General features: G+C 37.9%; 1 protein-coding gene across 8 annotated transcripts in view; it reads right to left on the bottom strand.

The window, feature by feature from the left end:
* Positions 1-17,703: 17,703 nt before the first annotated feature.
* RRAGB (Ras related GTP binding B) overlaps positions 17,704-25,183 on the bottom strand; it is a 44,478-nt gene continuing 36,998 nt past the window's right edge. For 4 of the 8 annotated variants that reach the window (XM_010331888.3, XM_010331889.3, XM_010331890.3 and 1 more), the window contains exons 9-11: positions 24,080-24,171; positions 22,694-22,809; positions 17,704-21,807 (exon numbers count right to left, since the gene is read on the bottom strand). In XM_010331888.3, coding sequence (XP_010330190.1) covers positions 21,710-21,807; positions 22,694-22,809; positions 24,080-24,171 — 306 coding nt within the window. In that variant the 3' untranslated portion in view covers positions 17,704-21,709. Of the gene's footprint in view, positions 21,808-22,693; positions 23,988-24,079; positions 24,172-25,183 lie in introns of those variants that run through there. The other 4 variants (XM_010331892.3, XM_003943998.4, XM_003943997.4 and 1 more) reach the window with 4 other exon arrangements.

The raw sequence follows: 25,183 nt of genomic DNA, 5'->3' as shown, positions 1-25,183 counted from the left end.
GTTAATCTTTTCAAAAAAACCACCTGCTGGATTCATTGATTTTTTTGAAGGGTTTTTTTTTGTGTGTGTGTCTCTGTCTCCTTCAGTTCTGCTCTGATTTTTGTTATTTCTTGTCTTCTGCTAGCTTTTGAATTTGTTTGCTCTTGCTTCTCAAGTTTTTTTTAATTGAGATGTTAGGGTGTTGATTTTAGATCTTTCCTGCTTTCTCCTGTGGGCATTTAGTGCTGCAAATTTCTCTCTAAACTCTGCTTTAGCTGTGTCTCAGAGATTCTGGTACATTGTGTCTTTGATCTCATTGGTTTCAAATAACTTATTTATTTCTACCTGAATTTTGTTATTTACCCAGTAGTCATTCAGAAGCAGGTTGTTCAGTTTCCATGTTCTTGTGCGGTTTTGAATGAGTTTCTTAATACTGAGTTCTAATTTGATTGCACTGTGGTCTAAGAGACTGTTTGTTATGATTTCTGTTCTTTTTCATTTGCTGAGGAGTGTTTTACTTCCAGCTATGCAGTCAATTTCAGAGTAAGTGTGATGTGGTGCTGAGAAGAATGTATATTCTGTTGATTTGGGGTGGAGAGTTCTGTAGATGCCTATTAAGTCTGCTTGGTCCAGACTTGAGTTCAAGTCCTGAATATCCTTGCTAATTTTCTGTCTCATTGACCTGTCTAATATTGACAGTGGGTGTCAAATTCTCCCACTATTTTTGTGTGGGAGTCTAAGTCTGTAGGTCTCTAATAAGTTGCTTTATGAATGTGAGTGGTCCTCTATGGGTTGCATGTATATTTAGGATAGTTAGCTTTTCTTCTTGCATTGATACCTTTACCATTATATAGTGCCCTTGTCTTTTTTTTTTTTTTTTTTAATCTTTGTTAGTTTAAACCCTGTTTTATCAGAGACTAGGAACAGGGTTGGGATGAGAAGTGACAAAAAAGCATTCATGTAAAACATAGTCTTAACAAATTTTTGCTCACATACTTACCCTAAAACCAGAGCTTTTTACTTTGGCTGATATTAGATTTACCTGGGGAGCTATAAAGACTTCTGGTGCTGAGGCTGTGCCACATACCAATTATCAGAAATTCTGGAAGTGAGACCCAGCCATTCATAGGTTTTGAAGCCCCCCAGGAAACTCCAATGTGAAGGCAAGGTTAAGAAACATTATAAAAAAAGTTTGCAAACTATATAGGCCCACATATATTTCTAGATTGACATCTAAAAATGCTTAAGATAATTTTAAATTCTTGCAAAAGATATAATTTGGGGTGTGTTATAAATGTTGGCATTTTAAAATAAAATTGGTACTTCACACTTTTGACTTTCACTATGGGACCTAAATGCCAGAGAATACTTTTTTTCCATAAGCTATTGGGGTACAGGTGGTATTTGGTTACATGATTAACTTCTTTAGTGGTAATTTGTGAGATTTTGGTGCATCCATCACCCCAGCAGTATACACTGCACCATATTTGTAGTCTTTTGTCCCTGCCCCCCCCATTGCTCTTCCCCCACAAGTCCTCAGTGTCCACTGGATCATTCTTATGCCTTTGTGTCCTCATAGCTTAGCTCCTACATTTCAATGAGAACATATGATGTTTGGCTTACCATTCTTGAGTTACTTCACTTAGAGTAATAGTCTCCAGTCTCATCCAGTTCTCTGCAAATGCTGTTAATTCATTCCTTTTTATGACTAAGTAGTATTCCATCATATATATATATATATATATATATATATATATATATATATATAAAAATTTCTTTATTCACTCATTGATGGGCATTTGAGTTGGTTCCACAATCTTGCAGCTGTGAATTGTGCACTATAAACATATGTGTGCAAGTATCTTTTTTCAAATGATGACTTCTTTTTCTCGGGGTAGATATCCAGAAGTAGGATTGCTGGATCAAATGGTAGTTCTACTTTTAGTTATTTAAGGAATCTCCACACTGTTTTCTATAGTGGCTGTACTAGTTTACATTCCCACCAGCAGTGTAGACGTGTTCCCTGATCACTGCATCCACACCAGCATCTAGTGTTTTTTTGATTTTTTTATTATGGCCATTCTTGCAGGAGTAAGGTGGTATTGCATTGTGGTTTTGATTTGCATTTCCTTGATCATTTGTCATGTTGAGCATTTTTTCATATGTTTGTTGGCCATTTGTATATCTTCTTTTGAGAATTGTCTATTCATATCCTTAGCCCACTTTTTGATGCAATTGTTTTTTTCTTACTGATTCGAGTTGGCCGTAGATGCTGGATATTAGTCCTTTGTGAGATGTATATATTGTGAAGATTTTCTCCCACCCTGTGAGTTGTGTGTTTACTCTGCTGACTGTTCCTTTTGCCATGCAAAATTTCTTTAGTTTAATTAGATCCCAGCTATTTATCTTTGTTTTTATTGCATTTGCTTTTGGGTTGTTGGTCATTAAATCCTTGCCTAGGCCAATGTCTAGTAGGGTTTTTCAAATGCTATCTTCTAGAATTTATATGGTTTCAGGTCTTAGGTTTAAGTACTTAATCCATCTTGAGTTGATTTTTGTATAAGGTGAGAGATGAGGATCCAGTTTCATTCTCCTACATGTGGCTCGCCAATTATCCCAGCACCATTTGTTGAGTAGGGTGTCCTTTCCCCACTTTATGATTTTGTTTGCTTTGTGAAGATTAGTTGGCTGTAAGTATTTGGGTTTATTTCTGGATTCTGTTCCATTGGTCTATGTGCCTATTTTTATACCAGTAGCATTCTGTTTCAGTGACTGTGGCCTTATAGTATAGTTTGAAATCAGGTAATGTGATGCCTCCAGATTTGTTCTTTTTGCTTAGTCTTGCTTTGGCTATGTGGGCTCTTTTTTGGTTCCATATCCTATAAATTTTAGAATTGTCTTTTTCTAATTCTGTGAAGAATGGTGGTGGTATTTTGATGGCAATTGAATTAAATTTGTAGATGCATTTGACAGTATGGTCATTTTCACAATATTGATTCTACCCATCCATGGACGTGGGATGTGTTGTCATTTGTTTGTGTTATCTATGATTTCTTTCAGAAGAAACATTTTAAATAATTTTATGGCTTATGGAGGTGTTATTGAAGAGGCAGGTCTATGATCTTATGTGTTGGTGGGGATATTATTTGCCTGGAAAGCAATTTAATACTAAATTTAAAGAGTTTTAAAAATGTTTATATCTTTTGATCCAGCCATTTCACTTCAAGAAATCTGTACTAAGAAGTTACAGTCACAGAGACAAAGATTTTTGTTCAAGGAATGTTCATTTCTGTGTATTAAATTTCTGTGGTGGAACTGGAGGCCATCACCCTTAGCAAACTAACGCAAGAACAGAAAACCAAATACCACATATTCTCACTCATAAGTGGGACCTAAATGATGAGAACATGTGGACACAAAGAGGGGAACAACAGACACTGGGGCCTACTTGAGGGTGGAGGATTAGGGGAGGGAGAGGATCAGAAGATGTAACTGTTGAGTACTAGGCTTAGTACATGGGTGAGGAAATAATCTGTACACCAAACCCTTGTGACACAAGTGTAACTATATAACAAACCCACATATGTACCCCTGTACCTAAAATAAAAGTTAAAAAAAAAAAAAGCTGCTTTTATGTCCAAATTGTCCATTTATCATGCCCCACCTTAAGTGGGAGTGAACCCACAGCACTAAAAACTCCTTCTCTTGAGAAGCTGAACTGAGTAATACTAAAAGCCAATTAGATAAGCTGATCCCTTCAATAAAAGTTTCCCTGCAGGGTATCAGGAAAATGCCTTCTTTTTGCAGTAGATAATCCCTGCTAAAGAGGCCCCAGGCTATAGATGTGAGGATGAGAGAGCCAGGAAAGTGAGAGCCCTGTGCTACCAGTATACTCTGAGGGCCGAGCTCCAAAGTACTGTGTGATGATAATGAATAGCTTGCAGATAGGCATCTCTTACATGCAGATACACATATACACATCAAATATTGATCCCTACATACCTTCCCAGACACACTGAAAAGTATCTAAAATATAGTGGAAAATGGTCATTAGGGATCCCGAAAAAAATACTCACATATTATAGAAAAATGTTTTAGTGAACTGCAGAGAGATCTAAAGATTTAGGCAGAATCCCACAGCATATAAGTAACAGTGTTGGAATTTGAAACCATGCCTTGAACCTCCCTGTGGCACACTGGGCTTGGGAACTGACACAGAAATGCCTCATTTTCGTAGGATCTCAGGTGATATTTACCTGTCCCTTGGGTGGCTGCAAGGTTTCTCCATTCTTGCTGAAAAGACTTAACGGAGGATCCTCAGTGGAAGCTGTGAAAGGATAATATCTTGCATCCCCCAAAACACTGAGGAAAACTCAAGTTGGAAACTGCTTAGGGCAAACCTGCCTCCCATTCTCTCCAAAGCCACTCCTCTGCTTGCTGAAATATCTGATTGCCTGCTTTGGAAAGGCTAATCAGAAACTCAAAAGAATGCAACCAGTTGTGTCTCACCCATAATCTGGAAGCTCCCTCCCAGCTTCCAGTCATTCTACTGTTGCTTCCAGATGTCCTGCCTTTCCAGACCGAATCAATGTACTTCTTACATATATTGATTGATGTCTCAAGTCTCTCTAAATTGTAGAAAACCAAGTTGTGTCCTGACCATCTTGGGCACATGTTGTCAGGACTCCCTGAGGCTGTGTCACAGAGCATTCACAACCTTGGCAAAATAAACTTTCTAAATTAACTGAGACCTGTCTCAGATTTTCTGGGTTCACAAAGCACAAAGCACTTGGTCAGAATGTCCAAGACTGTACAACCAGCAAGAGATGGGGCCATAAACACCTCCCCCTGTCTGAGCAAGCCTAAAGGGATAGCACAGAACCAAAAGAAGGCCCAGATCAGAACAACAGGCGACTTATCTGTTATCTGTAAGATCAGATGGAAGCCTTGAAATGCGAAGTAATGTTAACACAGAGAGACCCTGGTGCTTTTTTTTTTTTTTTTTTTTTTTTTTTTTTTTTTTTTTTTGAGTAAGCCATGGCCTACTCCAAAAGATATAAAAAGTCAGTCTATCACAATGCATTTCCTGGCCCCAGCCCTTTCCTGACTGCTGCCCATTAGGACAGCTGTTTCTAACAGGTTCTCTGCCTTCCTCCTGTACTTCATAAGTGCCTCCATTTTTTCTAGCCATTCAGCTGAGGCTATCTATGAGTAAACCATATAATCCTTGCTTTTAGTAACCCTCCAATCCTCACATAGTCAAATATTTATGCATTCCTGAAGCCCTGTTTTGACAACTTCTAGGTGTCATGCTTTTTGTTCCGATTTTGTACATAATTTTTTGAAGCTGATTATCTGATAGAGCACAAAAACCACGACAGAACCAAAACTGAGAATGACAAACTGCATAAGAACAAGACGAGGCAACACATGGCTCTTCTAAATGAATAGGTTCAGTTTCTACCTACAGGTTCAGCATCTCCCATGCTTCACAAAGTAGTCTAAGAATATGTCTGGTATTACTTATTCTCTGGCCAGGTTTGCCTAATTGCACTTTTTAAAGTTATGGAGGCATATGTTTGAATAAAGAATAGGGGTAAATCAGACTACACTTGAGTGCATACAAGCATACATAGCAGAAGATACAGACCACTCATTGTGCACTGAACATTTACTGAAAGTCTACTACTTGCTAGGCACTGTTAGTACTAAAGATACAACAGTAAGCAAAACAGGCATAATTCCTGTATTTATCAAGCATACGGACAAACGTAGGAGATAGATGTTAATCAAATAATCATACTAATGAATGTATACTTATGTCACAGGTATGAATCTTATTCCACAAGGTTAGGCATGTAAGAAATGTCATATATCATCATTTTCTTTAAATCAATAGAAATATGACTTTGAGCACCCCATCCCTTGCCCTATCCTGTCAGACAGGTAGAACACCAACACAAATCATTAAGTAATGCACCTCATCCATTTTCCAACCTCTCCTCACTCCTTCAGCATTGCATCAAGGTATAATATACCTTTAATTAATTAATTCGGCCTCCAAATGCACATTAACAAAGCCCCTGCTAGACTCTGTTCCATAATAGTAAACCTGTATGATCATTTGATATTAATGTTTTAGGGGATGGTCATGGGTTTGTTTTTAGACTTGGTAAATTTGAGGTGCCCTAAGATAATCCTAGTGGTGATATCATGTAAGCATTTGCACATTATTACATAGGCAGTTGCAGAGATCATGTAGGCATGTGGAAGGCTTAGCATGTAATGGAATTTGAAGCATACAAATGTGTCTAGGTAAATAGTACAGAATGAGAGAGGCCTTTTATTTTTTGCAAAGTATACTGACAAGAGCAAAGAGGTGAGAACAACTATGCTATCAAGAAAAAGAAGGGAACAGAGTGTTCCAAAAAGTAGTGAGTGCTCACCAGTGCTAGATATTGCTTTAATAGTCAAGTAAGATGAATACTAAAACATGTCCATTGAATTTCATGGCCTGGATGGAACTGGTGATCTTAACAAGGGCTATTTTGGTGAATTGGTAAGGACAGAAGCTAGAATGGAATAGGTAGAGGAATGAATGAGAGTTGAGGAAACAATAATAAAATCTGGCTGTGAGGAGAAAGAGAGGATACTTGAGGATGTACATGTAATCTAAAGAGGGGTTTTACCCCAAAGATGGGAAAGATTTAGACAATTGCTAGAGGGAGGAAAAGGCTGAAAGCTTGTTTTGAACTGAAGACTATGCAGAGGTAGGTCTCTCTCTGTCTAGGCCCACAATGTAAAAGCTTTATTCTACTGTATGATTCCAACTATATGACATTCTGCAAAAGACAAAACTATGGAAACAGTAAACAGAACAGTAGGGAACTGTAAGCAGAACAGGGAACTGGATTGGAAGGAGGGAAGGAGGGATGAATAGACAGAACATGGGAGATTTTTAGAGCAGTGAAACTATTCTATATGACACTGTCATGATGTGGATACACGTCATTGTATATTTGTCAAAGCTCATAGAATTTATAACACAAAGAGTGAACCCTGATGTAAACTATGGACTTTAGTTAATCATAATGTATCATTTTGGCTCATCAATTATAACAAATGCACCACAGCTAATGCAAGATGTTAATAATTGAGGAAACTTGGGGAGGTGCAGGAATATATGGAAACTCTGTACTTCATGTTCATTTTTCTGTAAACCTAAAACTTCTGTAATCACAGTCTATTTATGTTTTAAAAATACACCCTATCAAAGGCCTCATGGCAGATATGGTTATGGGTAGTCTCCTTTCTGTGATGTCTCTTTTTTTTATCAACTCTGTCCCTTCTGCAGCTCAAAATTCTTGAAGATGACTTTCAGAGAGTTGCATACAAGCAGATACATCAACACCTCCTGAAAAGTAAGGCATATGGCATTGACCCAATTCTGGTACATCACTGCAATAGCAATGAGAAGTCACTGGCTTCTTTCTCTTACATCTCCCCAACCATCTGCTCTAGGTCGTGATCAGACAGCTGCAGTAAGCACTGTGACCACCATGGCCACAAGCAGAAGGAGCACAGGGGATATGATCCAAAGCAAGAAACAGAGGTCCAGGTCCCTTCATGTGAGACCAGTGTGGCCAGTCAACCACATAGCCTCTCTTATTCCCTACAAAATGGTGCTTTGCTGGAGATGGTCTGCCTAATTTTGGAGTACTGCCAACTCTAACCTAGCCTGGATCACGTACAAATCCAAATACCTTAGAATGACACATGTGGCCCTTTCGAGTAGGCCTTTTATGTTTAGCCACATGGTGCTATGTGATAGTGAAGGGAGGGCCACTATGCCTGTTAACAAGCCCTACCTTATTTCTCTATATTGCAGCCTTACATATAGACAGGTGAGAATAGTAGTAATGTTATCTACATCCCACACTCTCTTCCCCGATTCAAAGCCAAATCTATTTAATTGCAATACAGATGGTGAAGAAACTTTTACTAAAATATCTGGTCCTTTATGAACCAAAACATACCTTTGCTTTTTAATAAAACTATAAATAATTTTATGGAAAATAAGCAACTTAATAATGATGGCTTCTAAAAATAATTCTTCAATTTATCTTTCGATCCTTTTCAATGTATTCATGTAGGTGTAACTAGTATTTTCAACTCCCTGAAAATCTAAGACTTAGTAATTCATTGTTTTCCTGTGGTACAAATTTGAATTATACAAAAGCAAGTCACCCTCCCCACTTAAAAATAACCAGCATCCCTGATTCTTCTTTTTCTCTGTATTTGTTGTTATATAGGCAGCACTTTTTTTTTTTTTTTTTTTTTTTTTTTTAGACGGAGTCATGCTCTGTTGCCCAGGCTAAAGTGCAGTGGCACGATCTTGGCTCACTGAAACCTCCACCTTCCAGATTCAAGCAATTCTCTTGTTTCAGCCTCCTGAGTAGCTGGGATTACAGGTGTGCACCACCACATCTGGCTAATTTTTGTATTTTTAGTAGAGATGGGGTTTCGCCATCTTGGTTAGGCTAGTCTTGAACTTCTAACCTCATGATCCTCTTGCCTCAGCCTCCCAAAGTGCTGGGATTACAGGATAAGCTACCGCACCCAGCCATTTAGGCAGTGCTCTTATCAAGCAGGAAAAAGAATTATTTGTGAAACATGGTTATGAAGGAAACTTAACAAAATTGAAAAGGGATTAACTTGTGTTGTGAGACAAAGCAGAGGAAATACTAACTCAACAGAAATGATTCTAGAAAATAGTCAGGCACTTTAGTCAACATTTTCACTTTTAGAGGTTTAGAATTTTTTTTTTGAAACGGAGTTTCGCTCTTGTTACCCAGGCTGGAATGCAATGGCGCAATCTCGGCTCACTGCAACCTCCGCCTCCTGGGTTGCTTCAGCCTCCTGAGTAACTGGGATTACAGGCACGCGCCACCATGCCCAGCTAATTTTTTGTATTTTTAGTAGAGACGGGGTTTCACCATGTTGACCAGGATGGTCTCGATCTCGACCTCGTGATCCACCCGCCTCGGCCTCCCAAAGTGCTGGGATTACAGGCGTGAACCACCTCGCCCGGCCAGAATGTATTTTTGATGGCTACATAGGCAATGCATTTTTTTCTACTTCAGGATCTACTTTGTGTATCATCTCATGCATTCTCGCCCACTTGAAAGGAAGCTCCCTAATAATGAGGCTTAAGCAAAGCCAGTGGATCTTTCATTTCCCTAGTATATTAGTTTATATTGCTGTGTATTGAGTTACACTAAAATTGAATGGCTTAAAATTATAAGCGTTTATCATTTCACAGTTTCTGTAGGTCAAGAAACTAGGTGAGGCTTAGCTGAGTTTCTCCGCCTCAAAGATTCAAGATCTCTTATAATCTGGCAATCAAGGTGTTGGCTACAGCTCTGGTCTCATCTGAAGGTTATACTGAGGTAGGATGTGCTTCCAAGCTCCCTTACATGGTTGTTGGAAGAATTAAACAATCTTGTAAGCTTCTTGCTAGTTCTTGGCCAGAGGTCTTCAGTTCCTCAGTTCTTAATGCTAAACATGCAAGAAAAGGCAAGCAAGACAGAAGCCAGAGTCTTTTTGTAACCTAATCTAAGAAGTGACATCTGATTATTTTTGCAAACTTCTGTTTGTTAGAAGAGAGTCAATAGATCTAGTCTACACTTAAGGGGAAGGGATAACACAAATGCATGGAGACTGCCTATCACAACTACTGAGGGTCCTGGAGTAAGCATTTGTTTAATCTGTAAACTGTCAAGTAAAATTTGGATATTAAACAGAGGTGACTATTTAGATTATTTACCTATTCTACATGTGTCATACATTATTTTCCCTTTGGGTATTTTTCTATATAGCTAAATTTATTTTATATATTGAAATAACCACTCTGTTATAACAATTTTAAGCTGAAATTTCCACTTGATGATCATGTGGAATACCTCTAATGTAATGCGTGGTTGGTCAAGTCTATTTAAAATGACTGATGTTCATGAGTTATGATCAGCCTGAAATTTTCATTTGTGATAAAGTTATTTTGAGGTTTGGGGATCAAAACCTTATGTGTCTTATCAAGCTGGACAGTACAGCATCCTTTTTTGTATTTTGAAATAGTGCAATACAGGATTAACTCTTCTTGAAACAGCTGGAAAAAATTCAACAGGGTCTATTTGTGACAAAAAGAGATGTAGAATTCCTTAGTAACATTTTCATACAATCTTCATTTGCTAATAATTATTCATATTCTTCAGCTGCAATGTCCATTATGGCAGCCACTAGTCACATCTGGCTATATTTATTTAAATTTAATTAAAATTTAACTAAGAAATGATTTGCTTAGTTTCACTATCCACATTTCAAGTGTTCAATAGCCACATGTGCTGAGTGGCTACCATACTGAACAGCGCAGATTTGAAAATTTCCATTTCCATCATCACAGAGAGTTCTACTGGACAGTGCTGCCTTAGAGCAAGTTTATATGGCAGGTATAAGTGAGGTTGGCTTGGAATCAGAACTGGGTTTAAGTGCCAACTACACTTTTCACTTATTTGTGACACTGGATAAATCACAACCTTGTTGATCCTTACTTGCCTTATCTATAAAACTGTGCTACTACCTTTCCTATCCATTTCACAAGATTGTTGGGAAGAACAACAAAGACAATATATGGGAAACTAATGTGAGAACTATAAAATATATTCACAAGATAGAGTTATAAGTTTAGAGGGATTTTTGATTAGAGTACAAATTGGTCTCTTCATACAAAATAAAGAAATAACAATACCCATTTCATAGCGCTGCTGTGACAGTTAAGTGAGCTCATACATGTAACAATTAGATCCTATGCCTGGCACATCTTGACAGATCAGTAAATATTATTTGCTATTCTTGTTGTAGGCATTCAGCCAATCAATATTAAGGACATATATGGGCCTGAAAGTAAGCTTAAGGAGTTATCCATTTCAACTCCTCACTTTTTCAGAAAATGAGAATATAGTTTTGCATTGCTTAATGATATTTAGGCAATTCTGCTATTGTGCAAATTTCATAGAGTATACTTACACAAACCTAGGTGGTATAGCCTAGTATACACCTAGGCTATAAAATATAACCTATCATTCCTAGGCTACAAACCTGCACAGCATGTGACTGTACTGAATACTGTAGGCAATTGTAACACAATGATATTCATGTATCTAAATATAGAAAAGGTAATGTGTCACGTTACAATGTTAGATGGCTGTAATACCACTAGGCAATAGGAATTTTTCAGCTCCATTATAATCATAGGAAGCCACCATCATATATGTGGTCTGTCATTAACCAAAATGTCATCATGTGGCAAAAGACTGTATATGTTCCTTACAAGAGTCTGAGATTCTACAACTTCAGCCATCTATTCTAACACTTGTGGCAAGCTATTTCCTCCCAAATAACTATTTTATTATTTTCTTTATCTATACTCACCGTTGAGTTGATCTCATCCAATGTCGGAAGTAAATTTGAATCTGTAGCTCAACCTCTCCTCTGAGTTTGACACTCATGCATCATACTCATACTCATACTCAGCAGCTCCATTTGTGTATTACAGATATCTCAAGCTTACCATATGCAAAACTCCCAACCCTTGTTTTCTTCCTCAAGCCAGGTTCTCCCTCAACATTCTCAGTCTCAGGCAGCTTCATTAATCCAGTTGCTCAAGCCAAAAACTTTGATGTTATCTGATTCCTCTTTCTCTTACACAATTCATTAAGAAACCCTGTTGGCCCAACATTAGAAATTTAGCAAGAATCCTGCAACTTCTCATCACTTCCTCTGGTACCATTCTGGTCCAAGACAAGCCACAATGATCTCTCACTTGCTATTTTAATAGTTGTATTAGTCAAGGCTCTCCAGAGGAACAGAAACAACAGGAGATACACACACACACACACACACACACATACACACACACACATACACAGGGGAGTGTGTGTGTGTATGCTCTCCACACACATGGGGGAGCACGTTAGGGAGGATTGGCTCACACATTTACCAGATAAAGTCCCATAATAGATCATCTGCAAGGTGGGGAAAGAGAGAAGCCAGTGGCATGGCTCAGTCTTAAGTCTGAAAGCCTCAAAACCAGACAAGCTGACAGTGCAGCCCTCAACCTGAGGCCAAAGGCCCAAAAGCCCCCTGAGAAGCTGTTGGTGCAAGTTGTAGAGTCCAAAGGCCAAAGAACCTGGAGTCTGATGTCCCAGAGCAGGAGGAGATCAAGCCAAGCATCGGGCACAGGATGGGAAGAAAGAAAACAAGCAGATTCAGTAAAAAAGTTGCTTATCCACCTTCTTCTGCCTGCTTTGTTCCAGCAGTACTGGTAGCCGACTGGATGGTGCCCACCCACACTGAAAGTATCTTCCTCTCCCAGTCCACTGATTCAAGTGTCAATCTCCCCTGGCAACACCCTCACAGACACCCAGAAACAATACTTTACCAGATATCTAGGCATCCCTCAATCCAGTCAAAGTGATACCTAATATTACATATCACAATAGCTTCTTCACTGCTCTCCCTCATTTTACTCTTATCTCCAAATCATCTATTCTTTAGCAATGATCTTTTTTTCAAAGGTAAGTCTGATCACATCATCCCTGTGCTCAAAACTTTCTAGTGGCTTTCCCATTTTACTGGTAGTAAACACAAACATCCTTGAAATGGCTTAAAGGGCCCTACAGTCTTCTCTCTCACCCTGTCTTTATCTCATTCCTCACCTCAATCTCCTATTCTTACCACTCTTATCTCCAGTCCTGCCACATTAGCCTTGCTGCTGCCTCCCTAATATTCCAAGAACCCTCCCACCTCAGGGACTTTGTACTTGCTGTTTTCTCTGCCTAAAACCTCTTTTTTTTTTTTTTTTAAACTTGCTATACACATGGCTCTCTCTCATACTTTATTCAGTTCTTTGTTCAGATGTCATCCTCATATTAGAGAGTATCTCTGATCTCCCTAACTGAAACCTCATTTTAGTTTCTCTGATGGTTAATTTTACATTTTGACTTGACTAGATAGACCACAAGGTGTCCAGATATCTAGTGAAATATTACTTTAGGTGTGTCTGTCAGGGTGTTTTTAGATGAGACTAACATTTGAATGGGTAGACTGAGTAAAGCAATTGCCCTCTCTAATGTGGGTGGGCCTCATGCAATCAGTCGAAGGCCTGAATAGAACAAAAAGGCTAAACGTAATCCACCACATAAATAGAACCAAAGACAAAAACCACATGATTGGCTCAATAGATGCAGAGAAGGCCTTCGACAAAATTCAACAGCCTTTATGCTAAAAACTCAATAAATTAGGTATTGATGGAATGTATCACAAAATAATAAAAGCTATTTATGACAAACCCACTGCCAATATCACACTGAATGAGCAAAAACTTGAAGCAGTCCCTTTGAAATCTGGCACTAGACAAGGATGCCCTCTCTCACCACTCTTATTCAATATAGTATTGGAAGTTCTAGCCAGAGCAATCCGCAAGAAAAATAAATAAAGGGTATTCAATTAGTAAATGAGGAAGTCAAATTGTCTCTATTTGCAGATGACATGATTGTATATTTAGAAGATCCCATCATCTCAACCCCAAATCTCCTTAAGTTGATAAGCAACTTCAGCAAAGTCTCAGGATACAAAATCAATGTGCAGAAATCACAAGCATTCCTATACACCAATAACAGACAAACAGAGAGCCAAATCAAGAGCAAACTCCGATTCACAATTGCTACAAGGAGAATAAAATACCTAGGAATACAACTAACAAAGGAGGTAAAGGACCTCTTCAAGGAGAGCTACAAACCACTGCTCAAGGAAATAAGACACAAACAGATGCAAAAACATTCCATGCTCATGGTTAGGAAGAATCAATATTGTGAAAATGGCCATACTGCCCAAAGTAATTTGTAGATTTAACACTATCCCCATCAAACTACCAATGACCTTCTTCACAAAACTGAAAAAAAACCACTTTAAACTTAATATGGAAGCAAAAAAGAGCCCCCACAGCCAAGACAATCCTAAGCAAAAAGAACAAAGCTGGCAGCATCATGCTGCTGAACCTCAAGTTATACTACAAGGCAACAGTAACCACAACAGCATGGTACTGGTACCAAAACAGAGGCATAGACCAATGGAACAGAACAGAGGCCTCCACAGCAACACCACACAGCTATAACCATCTGATCTTTGACAAATCTGACAAAAACAAGCAATGGGGAAAGGATTCCCTGTTTAAAAAATGATGTTGGGGAAACTGGCTAGCAATGTGCAGAAAGCAGAAACTGGACCCTTCCTGACACTTACACTAAAATTAACTCCAGATGGATTAAGGACTTAAACATAAGACCTAACACCATAAAAGCCCTAGGAGAAAACCTAGGCAAAACCATTGAGGACATAGGCATAGGCAAGGATGTCGTGACTAAAACACCAAAAGCATTGGCAACAAAAGCCAAAATAAATAAATGAGATCGAATTAAACTTCAGAGCTCCTGTACAGCAAAAAGAAACAATCATTAGAGTGAATCAGCAACCAAAAGAATGGGAAACAACTTTTGCAATCTACCTATCTGACAAAGGACTGATATCCAGATCTACAAATAACTAAAACAGATTTACAAGAAAAAAATAAGCCCATTCAAAAGTGGGTGAAGGATATGAACAGACACTTTACAAAAGAAGACATACATGAGGCCAACAAACATATGAAAAAATGCTCATCATCACTGGTCATTAGAGAAATGCAAATCAAAACCACATTGAGATACCATCTCACGCCAGTTAGAATCGTGATCGTTAAAAAAATCTGGAGACAACAGGTGGGGGAGAAGATGAGGAGAAACAGGAACACTTTTCTACTGTTGGTGGGAGTGTAAATTAGTTCAACCATTGTGGAAGACAGTGTGGCAATTCCTAAAGACCTAGAAATAGAAATTCCATTTGACCCAGCAATCCCATTACTGGGTATATATCCAAAGGATTATAAATCATTCTACTATAAGGACACATGCACATGAATGTTCATTGCAGCACAGTTTACAATAGCAAAGACCTGGAACCAACCCAAATGCCCATCGATGATAGACTGGACAGGGAAAATGTGGCACATATACACCACGGAATATTATGCAGCCATCAAAAATGATGAGTTTGTGTCCTCTGTAGGGACATGGATGAACCTGGAAACCATCATTCTCAGCAAACTGACACAAGAGAAGAAAATCGAACACCGCATGTTCTCACTCATAGGCGGGTGTTGAACAATGAGAACACATGGACACAGGGAGGGGAGCATCACACACTGGGGTCCGTCAGGGAAATGGGAGGGACAGTGGGGGGTGGGGAGTTGGGGAGAGATAGCATGGGGAGAAATGCCAGATACAGGTGATGGGGATGAAGGCAGCAAATCACACTGCCATGTGTGTACCTATGCAACAATCTTGCACGTTCTTCACATGTACCCCAAAACCTAAAATGCAATTTAAAAAAAAGAAAGAAAAATAAAAAGAAAAAAGAATTGTTCAGCAAGAGAATTTTAAACAAACAAAAAAAAAAAAAAATGAGGGAGAAATTAAGACACTCTTAGATAGCTAAAACCTGAGAGAATTGATCATTAGCAGGCCTGCCCTACCAGAAATACTAAAGGTAGATCTTCAGGCTGAAGTGAAAGACATTAGAGAGTAACCCAAATCCACATGAAAAAAATAAAGAACAATACTAATTGTCATACATGGCAAATATAAGAAATAGTACAAATGTTAAAAAAAACAACAACAACAACAACAAAAGAATCATTAGAGTGAACTGGCAACTAATAGAATGGGCAAAAATTTTTGCAATCTACCCATCAGATAAAAGGCTAATATCTAGAATCTGCAAAGAACTAAAACAGATTTACAAGAAAAAAACAAACCCATCCAAAAGCGGGCAAAGGATATGGACAGACACTTTTGAAAAGAAGACATACATGAAGCCAACAAACATATGAAAAAATGCTCATCATTATTTGTCATTAGAGAAATGCAAATCAAAACCACATTGAGATACTATCTCATACCAGTTAGAATGGCAATCATTAAAAAATCTGGAGACAACAGATGCTGGAGACCATGTGGAGAAATAGGAACACTTTTACATTGTTGGTGGGAGCGTAAATTTGTTCAACCATTGTGGAAGACCGTGTGGCGATTCCTCAAGGATCTGGAAATAGAAATTCCATTTTACCTAGCAATCCCATTATTGGGTATATACCCAAAGGATTATAAATCATTCTATTATAAAGACACATGCACATGCATGTTCATTACAGCACTGTTTACAATAGCAAAGACCTGGGACCAACCCAAATGCCCATTGATAATAGACTAGACAAAGAAAATGTGGCACAAATGCACCATGGAATACTATGCAGCTATAAAAAAAGATAAGTTCATGTACTTTGTAGGGACATGGATGAACCTGGAAACCATCACTCTCAGCAAAACTGACACAAGAACAGAAAATCAAACACCGCATGTTCTCACTCATAGGCGGGTGTTAAACAATGAGAACATGTGGACACAGAGAGGGGAGCATCACGCACTTGGGTCCATTGCATGGGGCTAGGGGAGGAATAGTGGGAGGGAGAGTATGGAGGGATAACGTGGGGAGAAATGTCAGGTATAGGTGATGGGATGGAGGCAGCAAACCACCTTACCATGAATGTACCTATGCAACAATCTTGCCTGATCTGCACATGTACCCAAGAATCTAAACTACAATTTTTTTTAAAAAAAAGGCTGAGTCTCCCACTAATAACGGGGAACTTCTCCTGCCTGAATGCCTTTAGCCAGGACATTAGTCTTTCCTGCATTCAGACTTGAACTGAAACACTGGTTCTTTTTGAGTCTCAAGCCTGCCAGCTTTTAAACTGGAGCTTACACGATCAGTTCTCCTGGTTCTCTGGTTGTTAGACTGTAACTGCATCATATGCTCTCCTGGGTCTTCAACTTGCTGATTGTATATCTTAGAACTTTTCAGCCTCCAGAATTACGTCAGCCAATTCCTGATACTAAATTTGTATACACACACACACCCTATTGGTTCGGTTTCTCTGGAGAACCCTGATTAATACAGTTTACTATTTCTGCTCTAACAAATTACAAGATGTAGTGGCTTAAAACAATACAAATTTATTATATTTCTGGATGTCAGAAGTCTGATGTGGGTTTCACTGGGCTAAAATCCAGATGTCAGCAGGGCTCCGTTTCTTTCTTGAGACTCTAGGAAAGAATCAGTTTCCTTGCCTTTTCCAGCTTCTAGTGGCTGCTCACATTTGTTGGCTCAAGGCTCCCTGTCTCCATCTTCAAAGCAAAGAACAGCAAACTGAGTTTTTCTCACAGCAAGTCATTCTGACGTTCTCTCTTACCTCCCTCTTTCACATTTAAAAGGCTCTTTTTTTTTTTTTTTTTTTTTTTTTGAGATGGAGTTTCGCTCTTGTTACCCAGGCTGGAGTGCAATGGCGCGATCTCGGCTCACCACAACCTCCGCCTCCTGGGTTCAGGCAATTCTCCTGCCTCAGCCTCTTGAGTAGCTGGGATTACAGGCACGCATCACCATGCCCAGCTAATTTTGTGTATTTTTAGTAGAGATGGGGTTTCACCATGTTGACCAGGATGGTCTCGATCTCTTGACCTCGTGATCCACCCGCCTCGGCCTCCCAAAGTGCTGGGATAAAAGGCTCTTATGATTACATTAGGCTATTTGGATAAACCTGGATGACTTCCTTATCTTGGGGGCAGCTGATTAGTAGCCTATATTCTGTCTGCAAGCTTAATTCCTCATTGCCATGCAATATAACATATTCATAAGTCCAGGAATTAGGATGTAATCCTCTATGGGGCCATTATTCTGCCTGTCCCAGCCCCTTCCCACATTACTGCTTAAATTTCCTTCATATAACTGTCTCTCTTAATATATTATGTTTACTTAATTGGTTGTCTGTCTCCTCTTCCTAGAATATAAACTCCATGAGTACAGGGCTTTATTTTGTTCACTCTTGTATCCTGGGCTCCAAAAACAGTGCCTGAAATATAGTAAGGCAGTTTCTTTAAAAAACCTTCTTTTGACTAATTAATGAGGTCAGAAATTTTGTTAGTGAGGACTACAGGAGGGCCTTAACCACTTCTTGCTTTATAATGAAGAGTCAGGAATTTGAGTGGGAAATAATAAACTGGCCTACACAAAGCACTGCTGAGAGACCTAAAAAAAAAGTTACAAAGTTACACACTTTCTCCGTCCTATTTTTATTAATAAATGGCCCCAGAAAAGTAGAGATTATAACTGTCCCAATTCAGGGACAAAACTTCTAAATATCAAAAAGCTGTTTAGGTTTGACGTAAATCCTTCAAGCTGGAGTTTTTGCTTTGTTTTCATGGTGACTACTTTGTACTGCCTACTATGGTAAGGCTTTCTATGCTCCAGTGAAACTAGGAGTAAGATAGGTTCACAAGTGTTTGCTTTACTATTTCATAGTAGCCAAATAGTGGTAGTCTCACAGTGAAGTACCACACCTGGGTGTACCTCATACTCTCCACCCCGAATAGGCCCTTACATTCAGGAAGGCCATATAACTCTAACGTTAAGATTAAGTGCATGAGCCCCGGAGTTAGACCAAATCAAATCCCAGCTTTGCCATTACTACAATAACTATTAGCAAGTTTCTTTTCCTCTCCGAGCCCAGTTTCCCCATCTTCAAAATGGAGACAGTGATAGTACTTAGGCCATGGGGTTCTTGTAAAGATTCACTAAGATAATCTTTATAAAGCACTTACAGCCTGACACTTAGTAAGTACTCAACTAAAGTACAGCACCATTTTCATTTGGCAATCCACCTAAATTTTCTTTATGTCCTATTGAGTTAGCAAATAAAGCTGGATGAAACTGGAACAAGTTAGATTGTCCGAATACAAATCAGTACCCATACTCTCTTTATACTAGCAAGGGTTTCCAGTTACAACATATTACCTATGGAACACAAGCTTCCCAGAGATTGCTTTTGTCTACAACAGTGGTTCTCAAACTTACAGATCACGTTAAGAATCAGTGGTTTAAAATGTACATATCATACGTGGTATAATGCCTTCATTTTATTATTGCCAAAGTGGTGAACACACGTTTTTCCCATACTTGTTTTCATGTCTGTATTTCCTCTTCTCTTCCCTAAAGCAGTGGTTTCCAAAGTGTAGTCCCTGGACCAGCAGGATCAGCATCATCTGGGAATGTGTTAGAAGTGCAGATTCATGAGCCTCACCCTAGACCTGCTGAACCTGACACTTTTGGGGTGGGGCAGCAATCTGTTTTAATAAGCCTCTCTCCAAGTGATTCTGATGCATACTTAAGTTTGAGACTCACTGTGCTATCCTACTGACATAGCTAACATGGCCTATAAAAAGCATTAGTTCATTTTGTCATTTCATTTTATCTCTAATTTTGATTTCTTCTCTCCATCTGTTTCTATGTGAATGCCTTCACCATCTACCTGATTCTACTTCTGTTTCTTTCTTTCTTTCTTTTTTTTTTTTTTTTAAGATGGAGTTTCGCTCGTTACCTAGGCTGGAGTGCAATGGCACGATCTCGGCTCACCGCAACCTCCGCCTCCCGAGTTCAAGCAATTCTCCTACCTCAGCCTCCCCAGTAGCTAGGACTACAGGCGTGCACCATCATGCCCAGCTAATTTTTTAATTTTTAGTAGAGATGGGGTTTCACCTTGTTGACCAGGATGGTCTCAATCGCTTGACCTTGTGATCCACTCACCTCAGCCTCCCAAAGTGCTGGGATTACAGGCGTGAGCCACTGCACCCGGCCTCTACTTCTGTTTCTAAATGACTGCATCTTTGGATAAATATATATCTCAAAACTCTATTGTCTTCAGTGACAAAAATAGCTATTTGGCCATCACCATAAGAAGGACCTCATTTTTCTAACCTTTCAAAACATCCATGACCAAGTTATAACTAGAATCTGAGCAGGGACTGAATGCACTAAGGGCAAATTGGATAAAGATATAACTATGATTTTTCTGGGTTCATCTAATTTAACGCCTCTATGTGTATCAATATCTATCTTAAGAAGAACACATTCTAGTAGTATGAATGACTGATTTAGAAGTGAATCCCACTTCTAAATCCCAACCCAGATACTGAAAATAATGGTAACATGCCAAATCGTGACTCATTACTAGTCACAGAATATACCCCTGTTCAATGTCTTTTCATTTTCCTGAACTCTTTTCATTTTCCTAGATGCTTACAGGATAGAGACTCTAGAACACTTAGAACTCTCCTTCTGCAGAAGATTCACACAGCTATTGACAGAATTAGTCCCATAAAATTCTTTTACAAGTTGAAAGTTTTCGTCTACATGATGTAGACCACTCAAAACAACAGGTTTTTTTTTTTTTTTTTTTTTTTTTTCTGCTCAGTGAAAATTCCACTTATTCCTCAACTGGGAATAATAAACTAAGATGAGAAGAGGTGAGAGACCAGTGGTCTAAAAGTTCCTTTATGACATAGAGAAGGAGAAATGAGATGAGAATCTACTATGCTGTAGATTCCCTAAATGGTTCTGTCTTCTGTTTTCAATTTTCAAATGGACATTGAAAAGGTTAGGGCTTTGAGTAATTCTAGTTAGTGTTATCAAATTCCGTTTCTCACAGTTCACAGTGCTTCAATTTTTCCTTGGTGGATAAAGTTAAAGACAATTGCCAGCTTGAAAAAGGTTTTAATACTGCTTAATAGAATAATGTAGGTACATTTCATTGGGTGATATGGAATATATACAAGTAATCACTCCTGGACCTCATACATTCTACTTTCCCTCCACTTTTTATGCATTTTTTTCTCCAGTTGCATCCTAAATAGACTTGCAATACACTTCAAGCATGGATTACTACCAGAGCTTCCCCACCTGCCATCGGTCTGTTCATATGGTCAAGGTTAACTTTCTTTCAAAATTGCTTTCATATAATTTCCTTGCTCAAAGGCCTACAATGCTTTCCTATATCCTATCACATTTAGATGTAATATATCTGAATTCTTCTGCCTTGCTTTAAGGCCATAATCTGGCTACATCTTTCCCAACCAACTTTATTCTGTGCCTTCCCAACCAGAAGGTCCACTTCACCTAGGATAACTGTGAAATTCCTTTACTTTCTTAGGACAAAGTTGAAAAAACAAGAAAAAGAAAAATAGACACTGAAATCCCTAACAGCAAAAGTTTATTTACAATTGAAGTTAAGGAATATTTTTAATGCATGCTGAGAAAACAGTAATACTCCAAACTTACAGGTTACTTACTATCTGATAAGGAATACAAGATGATGCTGAGAAAGGCTTTGGCAAATACAACGATTAGAACCAGGTTGCCAGTACATTTAAACACTATTATAATCTTGTTATCAGAAAACTTACATATCACCTACTTTTATGTTACACTGACTTCATGAACAATTCATCTTCTAACTCCTCAATGGCTATTTCAGTAAACAGCATTTAAGGTTAAACATTAAGACTAGGGAGTAGAGAAGAAATACAGAAGCAATAAGCATCACAACATTTTGGAGCCTACATATATGAATACGACATTAAGATTAATTAAGAAACTTTTAATTTTTGTGTGAAACAATATTCATCAATGTTCAGCGCATGAGAAGACACTGCTTTGGTCCATCCACTCTTTCCAGCTTTTCAAAGTGTTTCCTGGCATTGCGGATGTTGATCAGAGTAGCTGCAGAAGCTGAGGGTAGGGGCGGGGAGACACCCAACAGAATTAAGTATGGGCAGCCAAAGGAATGTCTGACTAGTAAAAACAAATAAACAAAAGAGAGCCAAATCCCTCAATGTATGTCAGATAACACACAGAAATAGGAGGTCCCAAGTTATCAGGGTTTAATTTTTCCAAATAAGCAGAAGATTTACTCATATTCTAAACACAAAATTTTCCAAAATAAATTTCCAAAATCTTTTGGTTTGGGGCTAAAAGCATAAAATCTGTAAATTTGTTATATTTTAATATTAACTGTAGGAAAAGCCAATGGATGAGAGATTAAACTTCTAGGACCATCCTGAAAATACTGCAAGAACCTTTATTTCAATGGTTGTGACAGTCATGGCCATTATGGTATGGAAGCATCAAACACCCCTTCATGCCCATAGCAAAAATATGAGAATATAGTACACGGGAATATGCAATGATATATAAAATGTTTTGTCATTTAATAGTTTAGAGTTTAGATTAACTAGTCTTTTAAAAATCTATGCCATATGGAGCATAAATCATGGATTTGGATTCTCTTTTCTTTAAAATTCTTGGATTCTTTTTGAAGTCCCCATGAAGAAAAATGTAGTACCCTAGAGGCTAAGTTATTTTTAAGCTTTAAAATATGTCTATTAAATAAAAACTACCACTAGTACTAAAATAGTCTTTTTTTTATTTTGGTAAAATATACATAACACAAAGTTCATTATTTTAATTATTTTTAAGCATACAGTTCATTGGGATTCAGTGCCTTCACACTGTTGTGTAACCATCCCCACTATAGTATCTAATAAAGTACTACTTCTGGGACAACTGTTTAAAGAATATGTGGCTTTGAACCTAGGTCAGCTAAGTTTAAACTTACGAATGGATGGATCAGACATCACAACCATCACATAAGTGTTGGATGTAAAGATGTCAATGAAAGCAGCGAAGTTAGAATTCCTGACTTCCATACTCTGGAAAGAGGCAGCCAGCTTGCTAAAGGAACAAGAAGAAAAGTGAGTAAACAACAAAATAATAACACCGTAACAAGCTCTTTATCATTTATGTTAAACATTTTTATAGCATTATACCTCAATTCACCACTTCATTAAGATGGTTACTCACTAACTCCACTTTTTCCAAGGAAACTTTTATACTCAATTTATCATATTTTGAAAAGTAACTGGGACAAAAGTGGGCTAGGATTTGATTTTTTAAAATTTTAATTTATTTTTTTACGAGTCAGAGTCTCACTCTGTCACCCAGACTGGAGTGCAGTTGTGCGACCATAGCTCACTGCAGTATTGAACTCCTCGCTCAAGTGATCCTCCTGCCTAAGTCTCCCAAGTAGCTGGGACTACAGAGGTGAATGCCACCACATCTGGCTAAAGCACTTGAAACTGACTATGAAATGAAAATTGGCTTAGACTTAGATCCATGTTTAAAATCATGTTTCAAAAGACTTCTCCAGTATTTAATAAGCATCTTAAGTTGAAATTTCCTTATCATTGAAATTAATACCTGTATCTTTTCAGAGTTACATTTAAATTCAAGAAATGATCTTATTTCTTTGAAAACAAACAAGGCAACTATATTTGCTTATCATTGGCTATTTCTTCTTAAAAATGTTAGCATTACAATATTCCAGAAAGTCTCAAAGTGTAGTAAGGCATAAAGACAGTAAGCTTATACTGCTGTTCTGGCATTAAACTTTTATCAGGGTAAGAATTTTGATTATTAAATCTTTGCTAAATTATGATGTTCAGCCATTCTTTTCCTATATTCACAATGCTATGATTGAAATTTTATTTAATGAAAGCTAATACAATATGATTAAACATTTCTACATTCTCTATTCTGTACCATTTCTGAATCAGTACCTCACCATTTTAATTATTTAAAATAGTAAATACTTAAAGTAGTAGTTTTAGATAAATTTTGGTATTCAGTAAGGCAAATTTTCCTTCCTTCCTTCTTCTTTTTCAAAACTCTATTGGATATTCTGTTTATTTCTTCCCAGATAGTATCAATCATTTCAAAAGGATATTCTGTTTGGATATTTTTCATATGCTTCTTCTGTACCAGCTGAGTTTGCATTAAAGGACAAGGACCTGCACTTCGGTCAACTGGAGGCCCCTTAGAATTTAGCTTTCTCTTTGATTGAAGGAACTATTCTGAATATAGAAGTAAACTATAGTTATTTGAACTTCTATAAAATGACAATTTTTTCAAGAGATAAGGAGAGCATACCTACAAGATCTCTTACCTGCAGCTCAGCTTGAACTGCTTAATAATGTTGCTTATTTTCTCAAATCTATGGGCATCACGCTGTTCTTTACACTGATAGTGAGAAATTACCTATAAAAAAAAAATTGTCCTTTGAATCCATGCAAAACAGTCATATCATCTCTCTGCTACTCCTCAAAGCAGACATTTGTCAGTCCCTTGGTCACTCTAGTTTTCAACGTAGACTTGGAAGCTACCTGGCTTGTGGTCTCTTTTCCTCTGTCCTATATCTTACCAACATTGTGTGTGATTTTAACATCTATTTGGATGGCCCATATAGTACCATTTGGTTTTAATTTTATTAAATCATTTAAGTATTGCCTATTTTGGTTCACTGCTATTTTTTCTAACTTTGATCACTAAATATTCATTTTATTTCAATATTTCACGATAGTCTTCAATTTTTAAAAAGTACAAATCAAAAAGAAAAACAAATAAAAATTGCTAGCTGTTCTCAAGGAATATATCACGTGTTTAATTTTAATAAAGGCCAAGCTAACCAAATAGCTTTTGGAACTATATCTTAAAAGCTTAACTGGTTGATTCTAATCCCTGAGAACTATTTACAAATGAACTTATTCAGGATGGACACCCACACCAGCTGAAAATACTTTTTCCAACATTTTCAGATTTTAATAAAACCACACAAGTATTACCTAAAGGCCGAATATACAAATGCAGAATAGGAAGCAAAACTGAATCACTCACCAGAAGAAAACTCACAGGCAAATTCCTGTGAAAATTTCAAAACATAATTTCTATACCAATGGAAGAACAAATTCCCCTTGCTTGACTTCACCCCACCTCAGTGAAAATGTTCAGTCACCTCTAAACTTGGTCTCAAGAGAAACAAAAACTACATGTTACTTTTAGTGAGGAACAGGGAGCTTATATTAGGTTAACCTCTACAACCATGTGTGGCAGACATGGTAGGAGAATACTGCTGAAGAAGGTCTTGGTCCTGCCACGTATATCAAGACAGAATAGCTTTCTTGCTCACTGCTACTTACACTAGAAGGAAAAACAGGCTCAGGGTAGCACAGTTCCAAGCAAGTGACCTCTGCCAGTGGGCTGAGACAAATAG

This window comes from Saimiri boliviensis, chromosome X, assembly GCF_048565385.1.
Source record: "Saimiri boliviensis isolate mSaiBol1 chromosome X, mSaiBol1.pri, whole genome shotgun sequence".
NCBI lineage: Eukaryota > Metazoa > Chordata > Mammalia > Primates > Cebidae > Saimiri > Saimiri boliviensis.
Note: the sequence above shows the minus strand (reverse complement) of the source record. Positions and strands in the feature narration are given on the sequence as shown.